The sequence below is a fragment of the Heterodontus francisci genome, chromosome 33, assembly GCF_036365525.1.
Source record: "Heterodontus francisci isolate sHetFra1 chromosome 33, sHetFra1.hap1, whole genome shotgun sequence".
Taxonomy (NCBI): domain Eukaryota; kingdom Metazoa; phylum Chordata; class Chondrichthyes; order Heterodontiformes; family Heterodontidae; genus Heterodontus; species Heterodontus francisci.
This window is the reverse complement of record NC_090403.1, coordinates 26994205-27014828: the sequence shown is the minus strand read 5'-3', so window position 1 is coordinate 27014828 and position 20624 is coordinate 26994205. Positions and strand designations below refer to the sequence as shown.

Genomic DNA, 20624 nt, shown 5'->3' with positions numbered 1-20624 from the left:
ATTATATCACCATGGCTGATTCCTCCACCAACAACATCTTGGGGGTCACCATTAATAAGAAACTTAACTGGACCAGCCATATCAATACTGTGCAGAGCAGCTCAAAGGCTGGATATTGTGTGGTGAGTAATTTAACTCTCGACTCCCCAAAGTCTTTTCACCATCTGCACGGCACAAGTCAGGAGTGTGATGGAACACTGTCCACTTGCCTGGATGAATGCTGCTCCAACAAACTCAAGATGTTTTATACCATCTAGGACAAAGCAACCCACTTCACTGGCACTCCATCTATCACTTTACACATTCACTCCCTCCACCACTGGTGCACAGTGGCAGCAGTGTGTACCATCTACAAAATGCACTGCAGTAACTCACCAAGGCTCCTTTGATTGCACCTTCCAAACCCACACCCTCTACCACCTAGAGGAACAAGGGCTGTAGGCACATGGGAACACCATCACCTGTAAGTTCCCTTCCAAGTCACACATCATCCTGATCTGGAACTATATCGCCGTTCCTTCATCATCGCTTGCTCAGAATCCTGGAAATCCCTACCAAACAGCAATGTGGGTGTAGCAACAAAACAAGGACTGCAGCAGTTCAAGAAGGTGGCTCACCACCACCTTCTCAAGGACAATCAGAGATGGGCAATAAATGGTGGCCTAGCCACTGACGCCCACATCCCATGAAAGAATAGAAAAAACTTATGCTGGCTCTGCACGGAATGCCGCCGAACATGTGCAGCTTGGCTGCGGTATGGTAACGAGGCCTGGGGCTCTCAAGATAGACTAGACCTCCCACCAGCAGAATCGGGTGTCTGAGAATTAAAATCTATCTTACACTTCCTAAAAAAAAAGTACTTCCAAGTATATTAAAGCTAGTAACGTAAGGTTACACAGGTCAGTGATGAGCAATTTGTATTTTTATGTACAGTGTATGGATTTTGCTCAAATATTTGCTATGAATGGCACCATCTACACTCAGGTTTGATTTACTGTTGAAATGTTACTATTAATATTACAAGGAAGTTTTCTGGGATTCTCCAATCCACTGACACAATGAATAAGCATCCTAAGTTTTCAAACACAGTAAACATGCATAACGTCTTGCCAACTGAAAACAAATGTAGTATAGTGAAAACTAAATAGCACCAGCTATTTCTACTTATCCTGTACTGGTATGTTGAGTACTAACACATTGATTGATAGGGAAGACTATTCTCCAGAGAATACCCTCTCTCGAACCCTGCTGAGCAGATGACATTCCAAGGGCGTGATTAAATTCCTGCTGACTCTTATGGAATCCAACTGGAACCAGAGACGTAGGCTTGTGCATTTCCTTCACCCTTGGTAAGAATTGCCACGCATCAGTCACCCATTGCCCAAAACCTAAACTAACAACCCTACCTGATGAACCTCTTGCACACATTATTATATATTTGGGTGATTTGTTAGCAATTTATTTTACAGTCATTTTTTTATCTGAAGCTGAGGTGAATTGGAGAACAATATTAACAGTGACCCAACAGTATGCAGCTCTCTGGCACATATTATGTGAGTCAGATACAAGCCTTAAATAAATCATTTGCATCATATCCGTAAATATTTATGTTTAGCCACAGCGTCAGGCCAGTCACAAGTAGCTCTCACATTTAAGAAACCAGATTTTTCAATAAGAATCACAATATTACATTGGTATCAGCCATGTCCTTTACATCCCTTGTTTAGTGTGAAATGCATCATCAGAAATAAATTGGAACATTTAAGCTCCTCTATCTCCACTGCCAACAAGCTGCACACGAAGGACAAATTCCTAAGCCATGGCAAATATGGCACTGTACCATCTTTATTAGAGCTCAATTACCATGTCAAACCCTTCCATTCCCTTCCCTGAAAATGCCCGGTGTGTGGGAGACCAGAAAAAAACAAAGTATTCCTCGGTTCAAACTTGAAAAGGGAGTTTTAAATGTTTTCCCAATGAGAGTTTGGGGACTGTAAAAAAATAACAGAACCTGATACTGAGACACACTCTCATGCTGGCACTGAACTGGAAGAGTAATTAGCACTTTTAGTGGGCTAGGGAAAAGGTTTGAGTTTCACGGGACTTAGTTGCATTTTGACTAAATTGAACTCCTGGGCTGATTTTATTTTCAGCTATTAGTTCATTTATAAAAGTATATTTCTCACATTTACAATTCATCTCCTATTATCTTAAGGATGTATTTTGTGCTCATCAAGGCGAGACTACTTGTGCTGGGAACTCAAACATTTCCTACATTTTGCAATCAACTTTCCAATTTCATACTGCTGACACGGAGCCCATGACAGGACGGCCTATCAGAAACTCAGGCACGAGTCAGAAAATGATCCCTCTAGGATTACCACAGAGCGTGCTTAAGTCAGGTTTAGCATGGAAAGATGTTACACTCAATCTATTAAGCCTCATAAACATGTGTTGGCTCTAAAGAACACCCCCTACACCAATGTCATTAATTTTTCAGTTTCCAAACCCGTTTCCTTCATGTCTCTATGAAAGCGATTCTCAATTTAGTGACCAGATAAGAGGTAGCATCATGCAAGCAGACAGATGCCTACTAGGATCTGAGCTGAGGCTGCTTAGGACTCTTCTAGCTGATAATGGGATAAGAGTCTCCTCTCTCCACTGGGAGCCCTGAATGACATGAATTTGAGGGGTGAAATTCAAGTGCGCTGGGGGTGGAAAATGGGTGGTAGCAAATAGATCACCCGAAATACAGCCCACCTGATTGAAGTCAATTGCAAGAAACATCAGGCAGAGTGTATAAGAGGTGGCTGATTCTCTACTGCCTGCTTTGCACATTTGCAGGAGTTGAATTTCACCCCTGAGGAGTGGCACCCCAGTTCTTATTGAACACGAATTCATATCCACAAAAGTGCCCTTGACTAGGTTTGAACACAGGCTCCACAGTCATGAAGACCATGTTCTAACACAGTCTATCACCCAATTCCTCCATGCTATAACTTACCTTCCAAAGCATTTGTATGTTGTGATATTTTTATAGATCTTAACTAAAGAAATACATCATTAGGCCAAAATTACATAGTAGCAAACATGAAACTGAACCAATATATTAATCCAAGTAAATATTTTGATAATATGCTTTGTACACACAATCAGTAACAAATCTAATCACGTAATATTCCAGTTACTGCTTACGTTACTTCTCCTTTTCATTCGCCTATAATCCCAACTGGACAACAACTTCTTTGTGGGAGAAACTGAAGGAATTGATTCCCACATTACAATGTTAAAGCTGATTGCTATTTCTAAGGCACTGCTGGAAATAGCTTTTCTTTAGGAAAGCTTGCTTCCAATTTGTTTAAACTGAAGTACAGTAACGTGAAATTGCTGCAGTTACATACCAAAAAACAAATTCCATTTATCAACAACCTTTAACGTAGAAAAATATCCCAAGGCACTTCACAGAATGTATGTGAACCCAAAGAAGGAAATTGTCGGAAGGTTTGGTTAAAAAGATGAGTTTTATGGTGGATCGTAAAGGTGGAGAGGGAAGTGGAGAAGCAGAGGGGATTACAGAGGGAATTCTAAAACATGGCGTCTAAACTGATGTCACTAATAGGGAGGCTGGTAGTCAATCATAGAAGTCTATTAGGTATTATAGGTACAGGTCTGTTCACACCTATATGACTAATTGATAGTTCTAAAGGTATCCTGGTGACACTGACATGTTTGACTGACAATAATGCCCCCTCAGACTGTGTTGAAGTCCTTCAGTGGCTTGCCATAGATACCCAGACGTAATGCAGTGTCCTTTCCACCTTAGGTTTTCACTAATATCCTTACAGGTCCTTACACCCAATTAAAAGCCATACTTTGTCCATAATGTAATTACAGGTTATAATGTAACATCCCAAGATGGGCTTCATGCTTTCTCTGCTCAACCTCACTGAGGCGAATTCCCAGTACGTTATGTCAGTTCAGTGTGTAGAAGTTGAAAATTCAAAATATTTTCTTTAAACTCTTATTTAAAAGATATTTTTTACACATACTACTTATGCTACTGTTTCCAAATCATACTCATTCAGGTGCTTTCAATATAATGTGCTCCCCAATTAATCTCTGAGCCACATAATTTGTAAAAGCCCCCCAACCTGCAAGGAGAAATCATAATTATCAGTAATGTGCCACACTTCAGAGACAACCAACACTTCAGGTCAGCAGAGGCCCTGATTCACACTCAGCTCTTATCAGTCATGACATCATTCAGTTACTGCCTCTCATTCACTCAATGGCATTGGCATCCCTTTTCTTCCGAGTTGCAAATCTAAGCTTTCAAGCATTGAATGAATGCATTGGCTCAGCCCTGGTGCTAATGATTTCTCCAAACAAATTGGATATTTGTATACATTAAGGACCACTCGGCTGTGACCTAGGCATCGAATCCGGACATGGCAAAAGGCATGACCAGCCCATTTGACCCTTCAAAGACCTCCTTACTAACATTTCTGAACTGGTGCCAAAGTTAGGAGAGCTGTATCAGAGACCAATCAAGCAATAACCTCATATAGTCAGACTCACAGAATCGTACCTATCAACCAATATCCCAGAGTTCTCCATCACCAACCCTAGGTATGTTTTGTCCCACCAGCAGAACAGACCAACCAGAGGTAGAGCCACAGTGTTATATAGTTGAGATGGAATGTCTCTGGGAGGCAGCAACATTGACTCCAAACCCCATGAAGTCTAATGCCTTCAGCTCAAACATGCGCAAGTATACTTCTTGCTAATTACCATCTACTGCCCTCCCTCAGCTGAAGTACTCCTCCATGTTGAACACTACTGATCTCTGAGGGCTGCAAATGTACGGAATATAGTCTGGGTAAGGAACTTCAATGTCCATCACCAACAGCCGCTTGGTAGTACCACCACTGACTGAGCTGGCCGAGGTCTGAAGGTTATAGTTATCAGACTAGCTTCACGGCAGGTTGTGAGGGAACCAACACGAGAATAACCTACCTGACCTTGTCCTTACCAACTTACCTGTCCATGATGGCATTGACGGAAATGACAACTGCACATTGAAGTCAAGGGAAATGAAAATCAGGTACGGTGTAAAGTGAGCTGCTGATTTGCTATGAGCCCACATCACACAACTGGTGCAGACCAATTTTGCACCTGTAATCTTCTATCAGAAACAGCAATGGAAGCAGAATCCACAATAATTTTAAAAGGAAAGTGGATAATATTTTCAAAAGGAATATCTAAAAAAGTTTACAGGGAGCGTGCATGGCAATAGGACTAAGCAGGTACTGCCTCTTTCGAACAGCGAACATAGGTGCAAAATGCTGCCTTTTGTGCTATAAAATTCTTTGATTCTATGATGGAAGCATAAAAGGCTCTGCAACCCATCTGCCAAAAATTAATACCTCACATTCTCCTACTCCTTCAAATATCAATCCAATTTTACCTCACCAATTTCCTACAGTTTTTCCTTTGTTGTCTCGATCCATGGTAATCTAGTCCGCCAGTTCACCACCCTAACATGCAAGGTAGTTAAATCAAATTGTCTTTCCATTTTATTAGTCTCCTGGAGCACTGCCTTGCTCCTTTGTTCCATTATGCCTTCTGGATTAATCCAGATTAATCTAGGAGGTGTCTATGGGATAGCTCATTCACTCGCCCAGAATAATAAAATCAATCAATACATGCCCTGCATTTCTGTGCTTTTAAAATTTAGGAGGGGAGTGGATGTAATGACTGCCAATGGAAACTATGAGGGCTGATTGTTTCAGCAAATACAAGAGTGAGTTAGTTGACCAGGGCTCCAAGGATTAAATTACGAAGAGAGTTTACATAAACTATACTTGCATTCCCTGGAATATAGAAGACTAAGGGGTGGATTTGACTGAGGGTTTTAGGATTTTGAAAAAAATCGATAGGGTAGATTGAGAAACTATTTACACTGGTGGGGGAGTTGAGGACAAGGGAACATAACTTAAAAGTCAAAACTAGGCCACTCGGGAAAGAAGTTAGGATTACTTCTTCTTGCAAAAGGTGGCAGAAGTGTGGAACACTCTCCCACAAAAAACAATAGATGTTGGCTGAATTAATAATTTTAAATCTGAGTTTGATAAATTTTTGCCAGCTAAGGGTATTGAAAGAAAGACTTGCATTTATATAGCACCTTTCATGACCATTGGACATCCCAAAGCACCTTAAAACCAATGAAGTACTTTTTTTGCTTAAATGGAATCACTACTGTAATGTAGGAAATACGGCAGCCAATTTGCGCACAGCAAGCCCCACAAATAGCAATGTGGTAATGACCAGATAATCTTTTTGTGATGTTGATTGAGGGATAAGGCCATGTCCAGTGGGGAAACTCACCTGCTCTTCAAAATAGTACCATGGTATCTTTTACCTCCACCTGAGAAGGCAGATCAGGCCCTAGTTTAACATCACATCCGAAAAACAGCACCTCCAACATTGATTCAGCACTGGGGTGTCAGTCTAGACTTTTGTGCTCAAGTCCTGGCATAGGACTTGAACCCACAACCTTTTCACCAGGTAAAAGTGCTACCAACTGAGCCACAGCTGACACTATTAAGGGATATAGAACCAAGGCAGGTAGATGGAGTTTTTTTTATTTGTTCTAGGATGTGAGTGTAGCTGGCTATGCCAGCATTTATTGCCCATAGCTCATTGTCCTTGAGAAGGTGGTGGTGAGCCACCTTCTTGAACCGCTGCAGTCCATGTGGTGTAGGTAAACCCACAGTGCTGAAGGGATTTCCAGATTTTGTCCCACCAAAGGTAAAAGGAAGGTAATATAGTTCTAAGTCAGGTTGAGATGTGACTTGGAGGGGAAGCGATGGTGTTCCCATGCACCTGCTGCCTTTGTTCTTCTAGGTGGTGGAGGTCGCAGGTGTGGAAGGTGCTGTCAAAAGAGCCTTACAGTGCAACTTGTATTCAGTATACCCTCCTGCCACTGTGCGCCGGTGGTGGAGGGAGTGAATGTTAAGGTGGTGGATGGGGTGCCAATCAAGTGGGCTGCTTTGTCCTGAATGGTACTGAGCTTCTTGAGCGTTTCTGGAGCTGCACTAATACAGGCAAGTGGAGAGTATTCCATCACATGCCTGACTTGTGCCTTGGAGATGGTGGAAAGGCTTTGAGGAGTCAGGCGGTGGATTACTTGCCACAGAATTCCTGGCCTCTGACCTGCTTTTGTAGCCACAGTATTTATATGGCTGGTCCAGTTCAGTTTAGATCCATGGCAACCCCCATGCTGTTAATAGTGGGGGATTCAACGATGGTAATGCTGGTGTATGTCAAGGGGAGATGGTGAGATTCTCTCTTAATGGAGATGGTCATTGCCTGGCACTTAAGTGGCAAGTAACATTCATGCCACACATCAGACCAAGCCTGAATGTGGTCCAGGTCTTGCTGCATGCGGGCACGGATTGCTTCAGTGTCTGAGGAGTCGCGAATGGTGCTGAACATTGTGCAATCATCAGCGAATGTCCCCACTTCTGACCTTATGTTGGAGGAAAGGTCATTGATGAAGCAGCTGAAGATGTCCTGAAGTGATGTCCTGGGGCTGAGATGATTGGCCTCAACAACCACAACAATCTTCCTTTGTGTTAGGTATGACTCCAACCAGTGGAGAGTTTTACCCTGATTCTGATTGATTTCAATTTGGCTAGGGCTCCTTGATGCCACACTCTGTCAAATGCTGCCTTGATGTAAAAGGCAGTCACTCTGACCTCATCTCTTGAATTCAACTCTTTTGTCCATGTTTGGATCAAGGCTGTAATGAGGACTGGAGCTGAGTACCCCTGATGAAACACAAGGTGAGAATCGGACAGCAGATTATTATTGAGCAAGTGCCATTTGATAGCACTGTTGATGATACCTTCCATCACTTTGCTGATGATTCAGAGTAGACTGATGGGGCGGTAATTGGCCGGATTGGATTTGGTCTGCTCTTTGTGGACAGGACAGACCTGGGCAATTTTCCCCATTGTCAGGTAGATACCAGTGTTGTAGCTGTACTGGAACAGCTTGGCTAGGGGTGCGGCTAATTCTGAGGATGTTGTCAGGGCCTGTAGCCTTTACTGTATCCAGTGCATTCAGCCGTTTATTGATATCGCATGGAATAAATCGAATTGGCTGAAGACTGGCATCTATGATGGGGGCGACCTCAAGAGAAGGCCAAGATGGATCATCCACTCGGCACTTCTGGCTGAAGATGGTTGCAAATGCTTCAGCCTTGTCTTTTGTACTGATGTGCTGGGCTCCACCACCATTGAGGATGGGGATGTTTGTGGAGCCTCCTCCTCTGGTTAGTTGTCCACCACCGTCCATGACTGGATGTGGCAGGATTGCAGAGCTTTGATCTGATCTGTTGATTGTGGGATTGCATAACTCTATCTATTGTTTAGCATTCATGTAATCCAGTGTTGTAGCTGCAACAGGTTGGCACCTCATTTTTAGGTATGCCTGGTGCTATTCCTGGTGTGCTCTCCTACACTCGTCATTGAACCAGGGTTAGAGTCATAGAGTCACATAGAAACATAGATATAGAAACATAGAAAATAGGAGCACGAGTAGGCCATTCGGCCCTTCGAGACTGCTCCGCCATTCATTATGATCATGGCTGATCATCCAACTCAGTAACCGGCTTCCGCTTTCGCCCCATACCCTTTGATCCCTTTAGACCCAAGAGCTATATCTAACTCCTTCTTGAAAACATACAATGTTTTGGCCTCAACTGCTTTCTGTGGTAGCGAATTCTACAGGCTCACCATTCTCTGGGTGAAGAAATTTTTCCTCATCTCAGTCCTGAAAGGTTTACCCCGTATCCTTAGACTATGACCCCTGGTTCTGGGCTCCCCCACCATTGGGAACTTCCTTCCTGCATCTACCCTGTCAAGTCCTGTTAGAATTTTATAGGTTTCTATGAGATTCCCCCCTCACTCTTCTGAACTCCAGCGAATATAATCCTAACCGACTCAATCTCTCCTCATACAGCGGTCCTGCCATCCCAGGGATCAGTCTAGTAAACCTTCACTGCTCTCCATCAATAGCAAGAACATCCTTCCTCAGATAAGGAGACCAAAACTGCACACAATATTCCAGATGTGGCCTCACCAAGGCCCTGTATAATTGCAGCAAGACATCTCTGCTCCTGTACTCGAATCCTCTCGCTATGAAGGCCAACATACCATTTGCCTTTTTTACCGCCTGTTGGACCTGCATGCTTATCTTCAGCAACTGGTGTATGAGAACACCCAGGTCTCGCTGCATACTCCCCTCTCTCAGTTTATAGCAGTTCAGATAATCTGCCTTCCTGTTTTTGCTACCAAAGTGGATAATCTCACATTTATCCACATTATACTGCATCTGCCATGCATTAGCCCACTCACTCAACTTGCCCAAATCACCCTAAAACTTCTCTGTATCCTCCTCACAACTCACCCTCTCACCCAGTTTTGTGTCATCTGCAAATTTGGAGAATTATAGAATTCACAGAATTATACAGCACAGAAACAGGCCCTTTGGCCCATCATGTCTGTGCCGGCCATCAAGCACCTATCTATTCTAATTCCATTTTCCAGCACTTGGCCCATAGCCTTGTATGCTATGGCATTTCAAGTGCTCGTCTAAATACTTCTTAAATGTTGTGAGGGTTCCTGCCTCTACCACCCCTTCAGTTAGTGTGTTCGAGTTTCCAACCACCCTCTGGGTGAAAATATTTTTCCTCAAATCCCCTCTAAACCTCCTACCCCTTACCTTAAATCTATGCCCCCTGGTTATTGATCCCTCCGTTAAGGGAAAAAATGTCTTCCTATCTATCCTATCAATGCCCCTTATAATTTTGTATACCTCAATCAGGTCCCCCCTCAGCCTTCACTGCTCTAAGGAAAATAACCCTAGCTTATCCAGTCTCTCTTCATAGCTGAAATGCTCCAGCCCAGGCAACATCCTGGTGAATCTCCTCTGCATCCTCTCCAGTGCAATCTCATCCTTCCTACAGTGCGGTGACCCGAACTGTACACAGTACTCCAGCTGTGGCCTAACTAGCATTATATACAGCTCCATCATAACCTCCCTGCTCTTATATTCTAGGCCTTGGCTAATAAAGGCAAGTATCCCATATGCCTTCCTAACCACCTTATCTACCTGTGATGCTGCCTTCAGTGATCTATGGACAAGTACACCAAGGTCCCTCTGACCCTCTGTACTTCCTAGGGTCCTACCATCCATTGTATATTCCCTTGCCTTGTTAGTCTTCCCAAAATGCATCACCTCACACTTCTCAGGATTAAATTCCATTTGCCACTGCTCAACCCATCTTACCAGCCCATTTAAATCTTGCTGCTCTGGCTTGATGGTAATGGCAAAGTGAGGGATATGCCAGGCCATGAGGTTACAGATTGTGTGTGAATACAATTCTGCTGCTGCTGATGGCCCATAGCACCTCATGGATGCCCAATTTTGATCTGCTGGAGAGGGTCTGAATCTATCCCATTTAGCATGGTGGTAGTACCACACAATATGGTGGAGTGTGTTCTCAGTGTGAAAACTGGATTTTGTCTCCACAAGGACTGTGCGGTGGTCACTCCTACCAATACTGTCATGGACAGATGCATCTGTGACAGGTAGATTTGTGAGGACGAGGTCAAGTAGGATTTTCCCTCCCGGTTCCCTCCCCATCTGCCGCAGGCCCAGTCTGGCAGATATGTCCTTCAGGACTCAGCCAGCTTGGTTTGTACTGGTGTACTGAGCCACTCTTGTTGATGGACATTGAAGTCCCCCACCCAGAGTATATTCTGTGCCCTTCCTACTCTTCCTACTGTGCTTCTTCCATGTGGTGTTCAGCATGGAGGAGTACGATTCATCAGTTGAGGGAGGGCAGTAGGCGGTAATCAGTAGGAAATTTCCTTGTCCACATTTAACCTTAGACTCAAGGGTCAGAAGCTAATATTAAGTAGTCCCAGGGCCACTCCCTCCTGACTGTATGCCATTGTGCTGCCACCTCTGGTGGGTCTTTTCTGCTGGTGGGACAGGACATCCCCAGGGATGGTGATGGGGGATTCTGGAGCAATGGTTGTAAAGTATGAGTCGGTGAGTATGATAGGTCAGACCATTGCTTGACTAGTCTATGGGACCGCTCTCCCAGTTTTGGCAATAGTCCCCAGATGCTAGTGAGGAGGACTTTGCAGGGTCTGCCTTTGTCATTTCTGGTGGTCGATGTTGAGTGGTCCATCCGGCTTTATTCTTATTTGACTTTTCTGTAGATATTTAGTTGATACAACTAAATAGCTTACTAGGCCATTTGAGAGGTCAATTTAGAGTCAACCGCACTGATTTGGGTCTGGAGTCACCTGTAGGACAGACAGCCAAAGGACAGCTGGTTTTCTTCCCTAAAGGACATTGGAGAACGAGATGGGTTTTTACAACATTCCAGTATTTTCATGATCATCATTTCTGAGCCTAGCTTTTTATTCTGGATTCATTAATTAAAGTTCCCCCAGCTGCCATGGTTGGCTTTGAACTTATGTCTCCGGAGCATTAATCTGAACCTCTGGATTATTCATCCAGTAACATTACCACTATGCTACGATCCCCATTCGGGAGATCAGCCATGATCACGTTGAATGGTGAAGCAGACTCAAGGGGCTGAATGGCCTCCTTTTTTAAATTCATTCATGGGATGTGGGTGTCGCTGGCTAGGTGAGAATTTATTGCCCGTCCCTAATTGCCCTTGAGAAGGTGGTGGTGAGTTGCCTTCTTGAACTGCTGCAGTCCATGTGGGGTAGGTACACCCACAGTGCTGCTAGGAAGTGAGTTCCAGGATTTTGACCCAGTGACAGTGAAGGAATGGCGATATAGCTTCAAGTCAGGATGGTGTGCGACTTGGAAGGGAACTTGCAGGTGGTGGTATTCCCACATATCTGCTGCCCTTGTCCTTCTAGTTGGGAGAGGTCGCGGGTTTGGAAGGTGCAGTCTGAAGAGCCTTGGTGCATTGCTGCAGTGCATCTTGTAGATGGTACACACTGCTACCACTGTGCGGCGGTGGTGGTGGGAGTGAATGTTTGTGGATGGAGTGCCAATCAAGTGGGCTGCTTTCTCCTGGATGGTCTCGAGCTTCTTGAGTGTTGTTGGAGCTGCACCCATCCAGGCAAGTGGAGAGTATTCCATCACACTCCTGACTTGCGCCTTGTGGACAGGCTTTGGGGAGTCAGGAGGCAATTACTCGCCACAGGATTCCTAGCCTCTGACCTGTTACTATGTTAGGCACCTGGGGAAAAATTGAAAGAGCAGTATGAAAGCTATCATGGGATATGATATTTCCTTGATACTGGAACTGACCAGATGGACTGCGTGATAATTTCCAGTCCAGTACATTCCTATGTAACCCCTTTGATCTCCATTTTCAGCAGTAATTGACAAAGGAGATTGCTTGATTTTATCTTGCAATGCAGGCTATCCATCCTACCTAGGGAAAACCACAATTCCATTTAGCTTCTCGGAAGCTCTCTTGTTGCTAATTGAACCACACGCAGAACTATTGGTGTTGGCATTTTATATCTTCAAATTTAACCCATCAGACCAAAGAATAGTGGAAAGACAAATAAATAAGCCAAGATGACAGTATCTTTGGAAGACAGAGAAAACCTTTGATACATCAAGGGATATTTATTTTTTGGGTTTGTTAAATGTTTGGGTTAGAGGCTGCTATTCTGTACCCAAAGTCAACTACAAGGAATTCTTACTAAGTGAACATAGATCATCAAAAAGTATTTTGAATCCTCCAGCCAACTGAAGCAAAGGGAAGATCAGGAAGAGCAAAAGACTTACCACCAGGTTGCCAATCACCATGACCAGCATGAAAACTATGAGGCACATGGGCTGTCCCGCTACCTCCATGCAATCCCACATTGTCTCAATCCATTCTCCGCAAAGGATGCGAAACACAATCAGAAATGAGTGGAAGAAGTCATTCATGTGCCAGCGTGGGAGCTTGCAGTCATCGGAAATCTTACAAACGCATTGCTTGTACATCTTGCCAAAGAGCTGCATTCCGACGACAGCAAAGATGAAGACGATAATGGCTAAGACCAGCGTCAGATTCCCCAGTGCACCCACCGAGTTACCAATGATCTTAATCAGCATGCTCAGAGTTGGCCAGGATTTTGCAAGTTTGAAAACTCTCAGCTGGAAATAGGAGATAAAAGCAAATATAGTCCAATTTTGTACTCTTGTTACAGCAATAACAGATTTACTGAGAGCAAATAAGGGTGTATTTAAAACTAAGTGTAAGAACCAGAGTGCTGATTTTTTGCAAAATCTTTTGTGCAACTCTTACAATTCAATATGAAGCCAATTATTTCTTAATTTAGGTTTTTATTACTTGCTTTAGATTGTGAAAATTAAGTTCAGACCAGCTATTATACTTTCAGTCCTAAACAGCAGAGAAAGAGAAGCATCTCATCCTTGGACTCACAGCCGAATCCCAGAGTTGTGCATCAGTTTATTGGATGCGGAGGCCTGCATTTGTCTTTGTGCCTGATGTGTCTAGCACTGATAATGCAGATCAATGTGCATGCATGCTTGCCGCTTGAATACTAAATGCCCTCAGGGCTCATTACAGTCAACTTAATTAAAATTAGGGGGCTCCTCATAGTAACATAGCTGTATTTTTAGGCCCCGATGGGGGCGGGCACAGAGGCAGGTGGGCTGCTGGTCAATGTGCTAGTTCCCCAGCACCATCCCTCCCTCGGGACATTTTCCCGGATGCGGGAGTGGGGTGGGGGGGGGGGGGGTGGGGGGGAGGTGAGGAGCAATGTGGGTAGCCAGCTCAACTAATTGAAGGTCTAATAAGGCCCATAGACGAAGGCCAACTGGAGTTTTCCAGTCAGCCGCCAGGTTCTCAAAAGTGGCAGGGAAGAGCCCAGCTGCCTGGAGAAGGCCTCCCAGCGATCGCCTGCAGGGCCTGTGCTCTAGGCAGGCTTAGAGACCCTCCTCTACTGCCAGGCTTCAATGGCAGCCACAGGCTGCTCTGTGGAGGGGTTCCCCCTCCACAATGGTGGCCCGGCTGCTTGATCTATTCTTTTAGATTTCAAAGAGTTGGCAAGAGGGCACCTCCATCATTACTCCATCACTTACCTATAAGGACATCCTGCTGCTTCTTCTGTATGAGGATCCTATTGGCCTTCTAGCTTTGAAAGCCTACCCGCCACCCTTATTTGGACAGTGAGCCTGCCTACTGGCCATTAATTGGTCAATTCTGGGAAAATCACAGATGAGTGACTGTTGCCCACACAGTGCAGATTTCTGGCCCCCATTTGAGCCTGACAGCGGGCCTGAAGCCTGCAGGGAAAATCCTGCCTCAGTTTCAGGCAAGAAAACAACTTCAGCCTGTCTAGCCCACCGAGCCACAGTATTCACTTGCTGCATTACTATTAAGGTGCAGAAAAGGTCGGAGTAGTGCCTCAGAGGCTAAGGGTCAGTTTCAAGCATAGCCCTTGTACTCCCAATGCATTGTTGGAGGCCCATGCAACACCAGAAAATGATGAAAAGAGGCTGACCAGTGGCATTGTTCGTGGCATATTAATAACCTCATCAGGGTCAGAGTTTTCCTTCCTGGAAATAGTAATTGGAATACGAGGAGCAGGCGTGAGCACACCTGCTGTGCGGCTCACTCCATTGTCCACCAGCAGGATTAAGGTTCAAGATTCATTTATAAATGTACTGGCCTAATTCTTGATATGTGCTCCTACTATATGAAACCCTCGACAGAAGCGTTTGTGCTCATGCATTAATTTAAAGGTATTCTAACCGACAGAAAGATTAACAGATCTGAACTACATTTGTACAAACAATAACAAGTGGAGTTTTCTGGTGATTGATCAGGAATTGCATAAGGTTTATTGCACTCCATCTGCTGTTTTGGGCAGTTACATTTTGCAGGGGCAGAACTTCTGATACAAACCAATCTGAATGAACGGAGCACTGACAATCCTTGCACATTGGCCAGTCCTAGCTCTACCAAGCTGAGAGACACAATGATGCTGTCAAATATGTTCCAGCCCACTTGAAAGTAGTAATAGGGATCCAGAGCAATCAGTTTGAGCACCATTTCAGCTGTGAAAATCCCTGTGAATACCTGTCATGATAAAAAAATTACTTCAGTCTCCATCACCTAATTAAAGATACAAGCTACACAACCTAAGATCCCACATGACCCAATAATCCCAAAGAATGTCATAGAAATTTGTATGGATTGCACCCATTTATCAGGCCTATAATGCTGCAAAGCACACCAATTTAAACAGTGGGATAGCTAATGTCCAATCTGCACAGGTGTGGGTCCGAATGTTAAATTCATTAGGAACGTTTTCTGGTATCCCGGGTGGAAACCTAAAACAGGAGCTTGGCCGCTACCCCGCTTAGGATTCTTCAACAGCTCCGTTGACGGGTAAGTGAAAACCTTTTTTTTGGACGATTGCACCTCCTAGCTCCACATGAGAACCATGGGCTGCTGCCAGGAGTCATTTGTTCCTCTCTCCCGATTGCTTTCCCTCCTCCTGTGCCACCCCCCCTCCCCCCACGGGACTCTCCAGACGCTCTTGGCATCCGAGCGGCCCTTCTTGCTGTTCACCCCCAGCACCCAGTGGGCTGCCTCTTGGCCTGCAAATGATTCCCACATCTTGCTGTTGCTATACTAATGAACCAGTTGGAGCAACTTTCCCGAGCACATTAGACGTGATAGGGACGCAATCCAATTGCGAGGTGCCAATGCTAAATACAAGCTTACGTGAAAATGCTAGAAGGAAAGGACCTACTGGTCCATCTAGCCAAACCCACACAGTTGTCCACAACACAGAAAAAATTCAATTTTCCAGCACTCACACTCCTTCGTCTTAAGAGTTGGAAAAAAATGAACCAACAATGGGTATGGTCTTGATGAGTTGAATGGCCTTCTTCTGTGCTGTATGACCCAATGATTAATTGTTGGGGGGAAGTCTAAATACCTACCAGATTCCCGACAGCGAGCATATCTTCAAAAGTTTTAGTCATGGGATAGTGCTCCATTGCCATAAAGAGAGTGTTCAGCACAATGCAAATGGTGATTCCCAAATCCACAAATGGGTCCATCACAATAAACTTCATAATTCCTTTGAACTTCACCCACAGCAGACAGCAATCCCAGATTAGAAATCTGTTGGCAAATTTGTACCACCAGGGAGGGCAACGCTGCTGTGCCTCTTCCAACTCTGCAGAATATAAATAACAAGGAATTATTTTTGTTATTTGTACAACTTCCTGTGTCTTCTTGGAGTGAATGTGCAGCATTTGTATCTGCAGGCAGGTATGTAGATAGATCATTATTGCCTAACAATCTCCATTTAACGCAGGACTGTAGGCACCAGAAAAGATGTGAAGGAATTCTGGTCACAGAACTGAGACATCAGGTGAGCTCTCTCCACAACTGTGCATCAAGCAAAATGAATATAAGGTCGTAGGTCATTCCGCCAATTGTGCATGCTATGACAAGTCAGATTACAGCTGATCTGTACCAAAACTCTATTTACCCGCATTTGCTCAATATCTGATGATACCCTTCCCTAATAAAAATCTATCAATTGTTCTAGTATCCACAGCCTTTCAGACAAGAGAGTTCCAGATTGCCACTACCTTTAGTGTGAAATAATGCTTTTTGATTTCACTCTCAAATGGTACAGCTCTAATTATACACAACTTCTGACCTCATTACAAACATGGGCAAAAGAGCTGAATTCCAAAGATAAGGTAAGAGTGACTGCCCATGATATCAAGGCAGCATTTGAATGTGTGTGGTATCAAGGAGCCCTTGTAAAATTAATATCATGGGGAAAACGCTCCACTGGCTGGAGTCATATTTAGCACAAAGGAAGATGATTGTGGTTGGAAGCCGATTATCTCAGCCTCAGGAAACACTGCAGGAGTTCCTCAGACAGTATCCTAGCCAAACCAGCTTCAGCTGCTTCATTAATGACCTTCCCTCCAACGCAAGGTCAGAGGTGGGAATGTTCACTGATGATTGAAAAAAAAAAGACTTGTTTTTATATAGTGCTTTTCAATACCACAGGATATCTCAAAACACTTTACAATGAAGTACTTTTAAAAAATCACTGTTGTAATGTAGGAAATGTGCCAATTTGTGCACAGCAAGCTCCCACAAACTGCAATGTAATAATGACCAGATAATCTGTTTTTGTGATGTTGATTGAGCGATTCATATTTTCCTGACATCGGGTCAGGAAATAGTGCCGTGGGATCTTTTATGTCCACCTAAAAGGGTAGACGGGGCCTCAGTTTAACGTCTTATCTGAAAGACAGCACTCCTTCTATACTGCACTATAGTGTCAGCTTTGACTTTTGCACTCAAATCCTGGAGTGGGATTGCACAGTATTCAGCACCATTTGCAACTCCTCAGATAATAAAGCAGTCCATTACCCCATGCAGTAAGACCTGAACAACATTCAGGCTTGGGCCGATAAGTAGCAAGTAACTTCTGTGCCACACAAGTGCCAGGTAATGACCATCTCCAACATGAGAGAATCTAACCACCTCCCCTTGACATTCAATGGCATTACCATTGCTGAATCCTCCACCATTAACATCCTGCAGGTCATCACTGACCAAAAATGCAACTTGAGCAGCCACATAAATACTGTGGCCACAAAGGCAGGTCAGAGGCTGGGTCATCTGTGGCAAGTGATTCACCTCCTTACTCCCCAAAGCCTTTTTACCATCTACAAGGCACAAGTGATGGAATATTCTCCACTTGCCTGGATGAGTGCAGCTCCAACAACACTCAAGAAGCTCAACACCATCCAAGCCAAAGCAGGCTGCTTGATTAGCACCCCATCCACCATCTTAACATTCACTCCCTCCACCACCAGTGCACCATGGCAGCATTGTGTACCATCTACATGATGCACTGCAGCAACTTGCCACGGTTTCTTTGACAGCACCTTCCAAACCCGTGACCTCTACCACCTAGAAGGACAAGGGCAGCAGGCACATAGCAACACCACCACCTCCAAGTTCCCCTGCAAATCAGTGGGATACCCAAAAAGTGCAACCTGGCCAGGCAGTGGAGGACCAGTTCTGCAAATTTAGAAATTGTGTTTTTGATTCCAATGTCTAAATCGTTGATGTAAATTGTGAACAGCAGTGGTCCCAGGAACACCACTTCACACCTTCTGCCACTCAGAATAACTACCCTTTACTCCCACTCTCTGCTTTCTGTCTTGAAGCCAGCTAGCAATCCATTCTGCCACTTGTCCCCCAACTCCACATTCTCTGACCTTATTTATTAGTCTATTATGGGGAACATTATCGAAGGCCCTTTGAAAATCCAGAAAAATTACATCTACTTACTGCATTAGCATTGTCTACTCTTTCTGTTACTGCCTCAAAAAATGCAATAATTTTGGTTAAGCAAGATTTTCCTTTTTGAAATTCATGCTGACGATTCATTATATTTTTCTTTTCTGGATGTTCTTCCATTCTCTTCTTTAGTAGGGATTCCATTATTTTTCCCACCACTGATGTTACGTTGACTGGTCTATAATTCTCTGGGATAATATAAAAGCAAAATACTGCAGATGCTGGAAATCTGAAATAAAAACAAGAAATGCTGGAAATACTCAGCAGGTCTGGCAGCATTTGTGGAGAGAGAAGCAGAGTTAATGTTTCAGGTCAGTGACCCTTCATGAACTGGGTCTGATGAAGGGTCACTGACCCGAAATGTTATCTCTGCTTCTCTCCCCACAGGTGCTGCCAGACCTACAGAGTATTTCCAGCATTTCTTATTTATTATAATTCTCTGGGCATGTTTTGTTCCCCTTCTTAAATATTGGAAATACATTAGCTATCAGCCAGTCTTCTGTCACTCCACCTTTTTCTAACAAATTATTAAATATGTGTAGTAATGCCTCTGCTATCTCTTACCTAGCTTCTTTAAAAACACATGGATGCAATCCATCTGGACCAGGGGTTTTATCCTTTTTGATTTGGTAGGATATGGCATTTGAAGACACATTCACTGACCTTGACTGCTCATGTGAGATCATTATACTTCTTGCCACACTGCATCCAGGTCCTTGGAGCTAGACTCCTGGCATTGACCTCCACTGCCTTTTCAATGTGTGTCTGGAGGGCCTCCTGTCCACCTGCATATACGGGATGTCTCTCCTCCTTTCCATTTCCTCCACCAAGACCTCCAGTGCAATGTCAGAAAATCTGGAAGCTGGATCTCTTCACACTTTCCCTGGTCAGATTCAGTTCCCACAGGATTTCCAGCACCTGCTCCAACCAAAACATGCCTCCTCTTTAAGAGGAGCAGGCTAGCTTTAAGTAGTGCTAGCAAGTATCGATTTTGGGCCCTCTGCTGATGTGTGCAGTCTAAAGGCCTGCTATCCAACCCGAATCTGATGGGATCCAACAACATGGGTTGGGTTTGGGTCGGGTCGCACTTCCGGGTCCGGCATTCGGGCTTGGGTCGGACACGCTCTATCACAGGTAAGCGGCTCCAATGTTAATTTAATTTTTGGACTAGAAAGGTGGTTTTGGTATAGTTATTTTAAGCTTGTGCAGATCAGCAACAAAGTGAAAAACAGAAGCTAAGTTAACTGATGGTCGGATCAGGCGGGCGCGGGAAGAATGGAAGGACTCGGGCCGGATCAGGCTCGGGTCGGATATGGTTCTGTCGGGCTCAGGTCGGGTTTTTTTTTGCAGACCCGAGCAGGTCTTTAGCGCAGTCAGTCAACAGTGCATTAACCACTAGCTGCATGCAGAAATCATGTAAATGAACAGGCAGTATGAAGATGGCATGCCGCCTGCATTACATCCAATGGGTTTGGATTAATGGTGCATTGGGATCCCCGCCCCCATTTTCAGGGGACTATCAACGTTATTTAAAGGGACAGTCTATATGCTTTCCAATTGTGTCATCCTACTTTTTAAGTTTATTTTCTGGGACTTCTTTCCTATCTGCCTTATCAAAGGCTGTGAATATGTTGAAATGCCTTGAGCTTTTCTAAATGGTCTAAGAATTTTTCCCCCCCACTGTGTCCACATACCTTTAAGTGGCCACAACCCTTTAAATTTAACTAAAGCCTGACTTTCTGGTGCTTTCCACTTCCAAAATTACACTAGTTCCCTACAAAGGCCAGAAATACAGGGTGTCAGGGCTAAGAAAGAAAATGAGCTGAACACAGACAATTGCAGATGATTAACTTACTGCACTTCTGGCTAGCTTTGCACTAGTACCTAGCTATTCTGGACTGACGTTCCCCTTGATCCAAGAATGTAGTCTACTGATGCACTTCTCCTCACCCAGGAAGCTACAAGAAATGGTTAGATAGGATCATAGGAAATAGGAGCAGGCGTAGGCTATTCGGCCCATCGAGCCTGCTCCACCATTCAAACAGATCATGACTGATCATCTACCTCTACGCCACTATCTCCATATCACTTGATGTCGTTGGTATCCAGAAATCTATCGATTTCTGTCTTGAACATGCTCAATGATTGAGCTTCCACAGTCCTCTGGGGGAGAGAATTCCAC

At 44.2% G+C, this 20624-nt stretch overlaps 1 protein-coding gene across 1 annotated transcript in view; it reads right to left on the bottom strand.

Annotated features, from left to right (window-relative positions):
• LOC137348069 (sodium channel protein type 4 subunit alpha-like) overlaps positions 1–20624 on the bottom strand; it is a 178158-nt gene that overhangs the window by 75653 nt on the left and 81881 nt on the right. The window contains exons 12-14 of the mRNA XM_068013220.1: positions 16042–16280; positions 14996–15169; positions 12862–13218 (exon numbers count right to left, since the gene is read on the bottom strand). Coding sequence (XP_067869321.1) covers positions 12862–13218; positions 14996–15169; positions 16042–16280 — 770 coding nt within the window. The remainder of the gene's footprint in view (positions 1–12861; positions 13219–14995; positions 15170–16041; positions 16281–20624) is intronic.